The 8,950-nt window shown below is 31.7% G+C and overlaps 1 protein-coding gene across 1 annotated transcript; it reads right to left on the bottom strand.

Annotated features, from left to right (window-relative positions):
• Window positions 1-1,202: 1,202 nt before the first annotated feature.
• LOC141652543 (heat stress transcription factor A-7a-like) lies at window positions 1,203-8,950 on the bottom strand. Its single transcript, XM_074460062.1, has 2 exons — window positions 8,311-8,950; window positions 1,203-1,983 (listed from the first exon to the last, which is right to left on the bottom strand). Exons 1-2 carry the CDS (start codon window positions 8,614-8,616, stop codon window positions 1,303-1,305), a joined length of 987 nt encoding a protein of 328 aa, XP_074316163.1. The 5' UTR covers window positions 8,617-8,950; the 3' UTR covers window positions 1,203-1,302.

Below are 8,950 nucleotides of genomic sequence, written 5' to 3' on the forward strand. Positions count from 1 at the left end.
TGTCTATTAGGTCATAACTTCACTAACCTTTAAATCAAACAAAGTAAAACCATTACCGAATGACGACCTATACTATCTAATCTTGGTAGATCTTGATAAACGAATCGTCTCTTCACAAGTCTCTCATCTTGAGTCTCGTGGTTGTTGTTTGGTCTTGATCTTGCTTGAATACATCGATCAAGTGTATTTGAAGTTGTACCTCCTTGGTCCAAACTTCAAGCTTGCGTCATTGTAATTGTTCCTTTCTAAATAAAACTTAAGCACACAATTACACGCATATGTTTATATATTAAGTCCACATACAAATCATTACTGTCATTATCAAAACAATTAAATTAGGACTAAAGGTCCAACAATTCGTCATTGAGAATGAAAGTTGAAATGGCATTTGGTCAATTGAAAAAAAGGTGGAAAGTGTTAAAAGTTATGCCTCAAATGTCACCTAAGTATCAAATGTCCATTATTGTTTCTAATTTCACACTTCATAATTTTATACGGATGCACACTCATGGGATACCTGCTATATAACATGAGAACGTTCTAGGGACAAAAGATTTAGGCATGTTTGATAAGAAGCGGAAAAAAGCTATGTACAAGGTGCGAAATAACATAGTCAAGAACATTTGGCGAGGCAATGGATTTGATGGGGTGAGCTCAAATGAAGATGAAGAAAGTGACGAGGAAGATGATAATATGGAACTAGATGATTAGAAAGAAAAAAAAAGTAATGTGATTTACTTTTTATTTTTATGTATTAGGTAATGTGTACGAAAATATTAACTTATATAAATAAAGTATTTTATAATCTTTATTTGTGGTTTTAGTTATATTTCTTTATTATTATTATTATTATTATTATTATTATTATTATTATTATTATTATTATTATTATTAGTAGTAGTAGTAGTAGTAGTAGTAGTAGTAGTAGTATTAAGTGAAATTAAATTAAGTTAATTTAAGTAAGATTATTTTAATTTAGAAAAGTTAAGCTATTATAAGTTAAGTTCAGCAAAGTTCAACAAAATTCAAAGAAATTAAGTTCAAATAAATTAAGTTGAGAAAAGTTCAAAGAAAATTAAGTTCGGAAAAATTAAGTTGGAAAAGTTCAAAGAAAATAAGTTAAGTCAAAGAAAATTAAGTTAAGTTCAGAAAAATTAAGTTAAGTTCAGCAACTTTAAGTCCAAAAGAACAGGGCCTTAGTCATTACCATCTGAATGTGTCCTATCAAGCAACGCAAGATCGACATAGTCTATAATTACTAAGACCGGTCCTGCCAAGGTTATGTGATCCAGAAAGATACTACTAATCTTCTACTATGGCCTCATCTTCGCCTCCTTCCACACACGAACCTTTGACATTTTCATTCAGTAAGTCCTCCCAAAATGCATCATCGAGTTCTCTATCCTTGCGATCAAATTCTAGTCTACCGTGACCTTGCATTTCAAGAGCGAGCGCCTCAAGTTCATTCACCTCACATGAACCACCACCAAGCTCCAAAGGCTCAATCTTTACATGACTATGACTACTAGACTCCCCACTTAGTCCTTGCTCGATAGGCCGTCTCCTTTTCTTGCTTATGACCTCTTCGAGTTCTTTCCTTTTCTCCTTTTGTTGAACTAATTGTTGTAATAAAGTCGGATTTTGCATTGCTCTTGCTAAGAAGTTCATCATATGTTGTTGTTTCGATTCCGTGACTTGTAACCTTTGCTCCATGGCTTGTAAGTAAGCTTTAGTGTTCTGTTGTTGCTGTCTTAACTTCACTAATAATTCCATCATTAACACTTGCTTATCTCGCTTTAATCGATCTACTTCTTCGTCTAATTCGAATCTACCTACTTCTACACAAGGGTCTATACCTTGTTGTGAAGGACAAGGTTGAGATGGGTTTTTTCTTCTCTTTATGTTCTTCAAAAGTTGTTTTTGCCCTCTTAAAAACCCTTCATTAGCAAATTCCCATTTATCTGGATCAATCTTTCTAAATCCCTGCAAATATATACAAATTAAAAGGTGTTGAATTATTCTTCGGCACTTTATTTTAGACTAAAAAATTAGAAACTGTCACAAACTATCCGACACTCTCTCACTGTATCGTGTCTGATCACTTGAATCCGAATCAGAGTAACATAGGCCATAGGTAGTACAATCATGAACCTTTCATGTGAAAATCACAATGCTATATCGATATAACCATTTTATTACATTGAAATCCTTGTATACACTTCAATTTTTCTTGAGCGTCTAAAGTATTCAATCGAAATTTGTCGAAATTCATTAACTCTAATACTAGTATATTTTAATCATAGTAATAGAACTATTTATTGACAAAATGAGAAACATTTTAGGCTAAAAGCTAGCAAAAGGAAATATATTATAGAAAACGTTATGTTTGAAAACTACTCGTATGTTAATCCAACTCTTTTTACGATTAACCCAAGTATGTCACTTGTTGTCTGACGTTCAGAGTTCGGACATTGCTTATACTATGACACTCAAACACTTCATTCTAACCCAAAATATAAGGATTTTTCATAAATAAGAGTTCATTTTGTTCACAATATTTTTCCTAAGACCTATCATACATCCACATAACAACATACATAAGGGTCCATATAACATTATTCCTTGACCTCATAAAGTTTAGCACATTATTTTAAATTTTATAGCAAAATGAGATGACACACTCTTCAAATACGAGTAAAACACATGACCTAGGTGCAGGGCGAACCCAGAAATAAAATTTAGGGGTAGCGAATTTTTCTGATGTTGTTTTACACTTATGTTAAGGTGCATATTTAAAAAAATTAGGGTAGCAAAAGTCGATAATCTTAATCATTTTCTGGGAATTTGGGGTAGCGAGTGCTACCCTTTGCTACTATGTAGGTTCCCCCCTGCGGGCTAGGTGGATGGGTTTATCTCATGCAGTATGCTCACTTACTATTTCTAGCTCTAAATACTTGCCTGATTTAGCAAGGCAATAATAGTGTTCTTAATTATTCTAAAACATTAACAACCACACAATATTATATCAGTGCCTCAATAACTTCCACAAATTGTAGGGTAAGGAAAGATCGGATGTACGAAATATATACAATCTAGCTCTAAACATGTTACTCCCTCTTTTGAAATGATATCGATACGTTTGATTAAAAAATATACCGTACATATATTAAACAAAGGGTAGTGCTAGGGCGACACCGGGTGTTACCGAGTTTCGGTAACACCATAATAAAAAAATAGAAAAAAATAAAAAAATAAAAAGTAATTTTAGTTTTTGCGCCAAAATCTAGGGATAAAACCGTAATTCACAATCAATTATTATTGATAAATTAATAAAAGATACTAATTAAAATTAAACTATATCTAATATTATACAACAATACATATCATAACACACATCTTCATCTTCCTCTAATCATAGGTTTATACCAATTAACAGAAAAGAGAAATACGTAGGACAATTAAGAACAATTATTGAATGTTTTACTTTGATTTTGGTGATTTAATTTACATCATTATTGTAAAACTTGATTTGTTTAGTACAGAGTATTATTGATACATGTTAATATGTTATTAGTTCATATCTTCTTGCTTGTAAATTAAACGGATGCTCTTTCGCACGACCCACCTGAAGAACCAACCCATTACTCGTGTAATTGGTGAATGATTAAGAAAAGTAGACCTTATTTTATGAAATTGGGAAGAGATGACTTGAACATATTAAGGGGAAGAATTGTTCATATTATGCATATAGATATTCATGGAGTATGTACGTAATGTACCAACTAAATGCCTACAAAATTGGTATGATAACAACCATACAAATCTTTTAATGATCCTCTTTAATACAACTTTTAATTTGGTTAATTAATTGTAATACTTGAATTGCCTTAATTACCCTTTACCATTTCACTTTGTAAATTTGAAAATACTCAGAGTAATTTACCATTATACCCCGGGTGTTACTCAATTGAGTAACACCCGGTGTCGCCATCTCATTTTCCTTAAAGAAATATATGAAATTTATTTGAATGGATGGAGTATTACTTACACTTAAAACATATAACATTCCCTAACCACAAAGTTTAGCACATTATTTCAAATTATCTAGGAGTAATTTTTTAAATGAAATATATACTCCCTTAATCTCGATCAATTTTTTACAATTGTTTGTAGAACAAAGACCAAAAATTTCAGATATAAATATTTTAAAAATATAAAAAAATGAACAAGTAGTAGGAAGAAAATTTACTTTTAAATAAATTAAAACGCAAAGAGATGATTAAGACATCGAAATAAAGAAAACATAGTTAATGACCGCAAAACAGTTTGGCTTAAAGTAGGTTTACTTTTACTATTTCTAGCTCTGAATAGTTTCCTCATTTAGCAAGGCAATAATAGTATTCTTAATTATAATCTTAAACATATTAATATATTATTATCACTTTAAAGACATGATATATATGGAATATTGAAATCAAAGACCCACTTCTATAGATAGTAATTTCCATTTTACACAAATGTGCATGAAACTAAAAGAAGATACTAATAAGACAACCAAAAAGGTAATAAGTCGACAATGCTCACATGTTCAAGAAAGGAAAGTTGCATTAAACAATTCAACCCACCATTATTAAAGTAGTTGACAACTTGCTAACTTTATTGATTATTAGTAACATTAAACTAATCTTTTGCCTTAAACCCTACTTCCTCCACGTCCAAATATCTCCTAATGACCACAAAAATTAAATTAATTATTGGAGAAATATAGCCTTACGTGTCGAGTTATAAGAGGCGAGTTTGCACTTTGTATTATTATATTGAGCATTTTACTATTTAAATTTACGGGTTTTTTTAACGTTATCCTAGGCATGGGCGTTTCTTATGGGGTTCATCTACACCCCCTCTCCTGAAAATAATTACGGAGTACAATTTTGCTTAGTATAAGAGCATATTAATTAGTGGTTGTTAACACTATTTTTTGTTAAAGGTCATATGTTCAATTCTTGTATTGAACATTTTTTACAATTCATGGACTATACAACCAGTTGTATATGTTGTACGGTGTAGAATCTGAACTTTGTGATAAAGTATTCGAACTTTATGTTAAAGAATATGAGCTTTATTAGAAAGTATTGAGTTCATCCATTTACACATTAAAAACATGAACTTTAAATTAGCTCATAAAGAATACACATAAGCTCGAATTCTTATACTTGGTTGTATCATGCTTATGGTACAACTAGATGTATAATTCTGCATTTTTTATGCAATACCAAATCACCATATATTTTGTCCAACTAAACAAAATTTTATTCATAAAACTCTGCTTTCTCCGTTCCAATGAGTTGTATACGTTTGCTTTATTCACGTACATCGATGCACATTTTCTTTTACTCATACCTTTAGCGATACTCCCTCCGTCCCGGTCATTTGTTATCTATTTCCATTTTGGGGTGTATCAGTGAATTGTTATCTATTTCTACTTTTGGTAAATTTTATATGTAAAAGGTAGTGTGCAAGTGGATGAAATAATAATATTATATTACTTTATTAGACATCCACTTGCATTTCCTTGGTGTTTGTGCTAAATACAATAGATAACAAATGATTGAGACGGAGGGAGTACATTACTAAAAATTATAAAAATTTGATATTAATAATCTACTCGATAAGACAATTTCAAAAAGATCTCACAAGACTATCTTTTATGTTATATATAAGTAGAAGTTATAATAAAGATTCTCCTCACTTATGAATAGTGTTCAAAAAGCAAACGTATACAACTCATTGGAACGGAGAAAGTATATTTTAGTTGTTAGAAAATTTTACGCATCCCGTACGTAAAATCGTAAAATCGACTCTAGTTCTAGGCACACAATAATAACCTAAATGCAGTTGTACATTTAGGTTATTAATATCCTTTATATGGTTAATACCTTGTTTAATTTTATCGTCCTTAAAAATAAGAATAAATATAATAGTTGGACCGCAACCATCGATGATTAGCTGATCGCTCTTTCGGGCAAAATCTAAAAAAAACTACCTAAGACCATATGCATCGGTGGTCAATTATAGAAAGTTGATGGAAAAAGGACAAAAAGTGATGGTGCCTTTTCATGCATTGGTAGCCACTTTAGAAAAGTGAAGTGATGATACTCACTTTTGTGATGGGTAAATTGATGGCCATTTGGTCTTATTTTATTATAAAAAATAAAAAGGTTGGCAAAAAACTCACACATCCCCATACCAATTGCAACGGCTATTTTAATCTTCAGTGTAATTTCTAGCAAACGGTCTAAAACGGCTAGTTTTATTTTAACTGATCAATATTTTTTCACATTTTCTATAAATAGTTGGTAAATTTTTTTACAATTGATCATTCAACTCTTCTTATACTTATCTTTTACTATATTTTTAATTTGCATATTACTTATTATTCTCTCATATTTTTCCATTTTATGGATCCAAATAATCCAAGACCACCTTATTATGAAAATCCCGATCCTAGAATATTAGAATTGTGGAATGAATTTCAACAAACTCATAGTAATATATAGTAAATCGTGACAAGTTCAGAGTATGAGAATCTTCATTCACAAGTTCAAGAAGCTGAGTACGGAGCGGGATATCAGATTGAAATTGATAGATATATAGTAAATCGTGACAATTTGCGTTCTAGAAACACGCACAAGTCCTTAAAAAAAATTTAATTGAGCATATTTGGCAACGGTTTGGCGATGGAAATTGAAGTATTTAAATCAGCAACTTGTACTCATAGTTTCTTATTATGTTATGTATTATTGTCTTAGAATTTGTAATGTTTTCAATTTTTTTAATGAAAAATATTTTCTCTATTTTTAAAAGTACGATTATTAACTAAATACGATTATTAATTAACTTACACAATTATAAAAAAAAAGTTAATGTTAGGTTTTTGTTAAATAAAAAATGTGTGGGGTAGGATAAAGTAAGAAAGAGAAAAAATTGATGGTTAATTGATGTGGGGAAAAATGAGTAAAATTTGGTGATGGTAGAAAAGGTGAGGTGGATATATGATTAGGATAGAGAAATGATGAAAAAGAGTAAAGTGATGGAAAATATGTGATGATGGATGCGGATGGTCTAAATGCACATAAAGCAAAACACATAAAAATTGTTCAAATTTAGGGGTGATCACGCTTCTAAACAATTAAAATTTGAATTGTTTCCTCAAATTTTGTTGGGAAATTAGCTCCAATCTCCCACGCGCAACGGAAGCACCGATCGATATATAATGTAAAAGTAAAATAAACTGCAAGCTAATAATAAGTTGAGACGAGATTTAGGGTCAATACCCAGGGCAAAACCCTCCAAGACGGAGTTAAAACCCACCAAAGAAAAAAGATCGAATCCACTATAAAATAGTGCCACTATAAAGATAGTGCCAGTACAACGTAACCGGTACCAAATTACACACCGAATTTGGACCCGACAATAATTTAGGAATACAAACTAGTACCCTCTAGACCCTCCAGTATAATTGGAAAACACCACCAATTATACCCCTAGACTAAACCTCTAAATTATTGTAAAGAGAAATTCGTTTATCGCCTCACACACTCAAACCCGGTTGAACAGTTACCCGAATCACAACCCCTTGTTTATTTGTGTGAGTACCTTACCAATACCATAAGGCCTGCCTTATACTCCACCAAATTCCAGTAGTATAATACCAAAGAGCTGCTTACAATTTCGATGTAGAGCACTCTTTGTTTCCTTCCCTCTACCAAAACCAATGAAATGCACCAGGTATTTATACTACCTTGCACCAAGCTTGAGCCACCAAACTTGACAAACCAAACATGCGTACGTACATACATGTTTATACCACAAATTCAATGCAAACACTATACTCCACCTAATTTCTCCAAAGTAGGTTTGTGAAGAAATCGGGTAGCTGTGAAGAAATCGGGTATCATTGAATTGCAAACCAATTCATAAGCTTTGCGAGACAACTTCCTTAAAACAAGGAATGCCAAAGTCATTCTTTCACATTAAGATTTTACCGACCTTGGACTTAATGCCAACAAATTTTACAGCTTTCTTCCATGTATCATAAACCCTGTCTTCGCCACTATTTAAATTTGCGTGACTCTGTTGAGATTATTTCCGAGTTATTAGTGGTTGAAATGTTATTAAAAACTAATCAATTTTACACCTCAAAATGTCAACGAAATATCAAGATCATGAAAACCCGAATCAAATTAACAAAAACAAATATAAGACGTAAACAAAATGATTGAAACAGACGGAGAATAAAGAAGCACTTACATAAGTATTGAGCTGCCTAACAAAACTGGAGAAATTATTATGCTTGAAATATTTAGGAAGCAAATTGGTAGAGAAAGCATGTGGGTCCCACACAACAAAACTACCACCATTTTTGCTCCAACAAACTATTTGATTAGTATTCGGGTCATCCACCATTTCATACGTTTTTGTCAAAAATGGTGGTGGGCCCACTTCATGCAATCCCTCCATTGATTGTGGTGCATCATACGACACCGTTTTGTTGCCTGAAAATGATGAACTTGTTTCAGGGTGTTCTTGTTTTACTGGGTACATTTGATTCGTCATTTTATTGAGGAGCCCTATTGGATTCCCTTAACTGTATAAGATAATGATTCACGTCTGCTGACCCCAAATCATTATGGGACTAAGGCTCTTATATTGTTGTATTTGATCAATTTATTTGGTGAAATGTGACTATGTGAGTGATTAGGGAAGAATTAGCTGAATTTATGATGTACCCAAAAAATATTTTGATCAATTTTGTAAGAAAGTAGGAATTTTTGGTGGATTTGTTATGAAGCTAAATGATTATTTGGTTGAATTTGAGCAAATATTGTAGTTTAAATTAAGAAGAGAAGAAAGGTTCATTAATGGATAATTAGAGAGAAAAGGGCATGTG

This window comes from Silene latifolia, chromosome 4 (assembly GCF_048544455.1).
Source record: "Silene latifolia isolate original U9 population chromosome 4, ASM4854445v1, whole genome shotgun sequence".
Taxonomy (NCBI): domain Eukaryota; kingdom Viridiplantae; phylum Streptophyta; class Magnoliopsida; order Caryophyllales; family Caryophyllaceae; genus Silene; species Silene latifolia.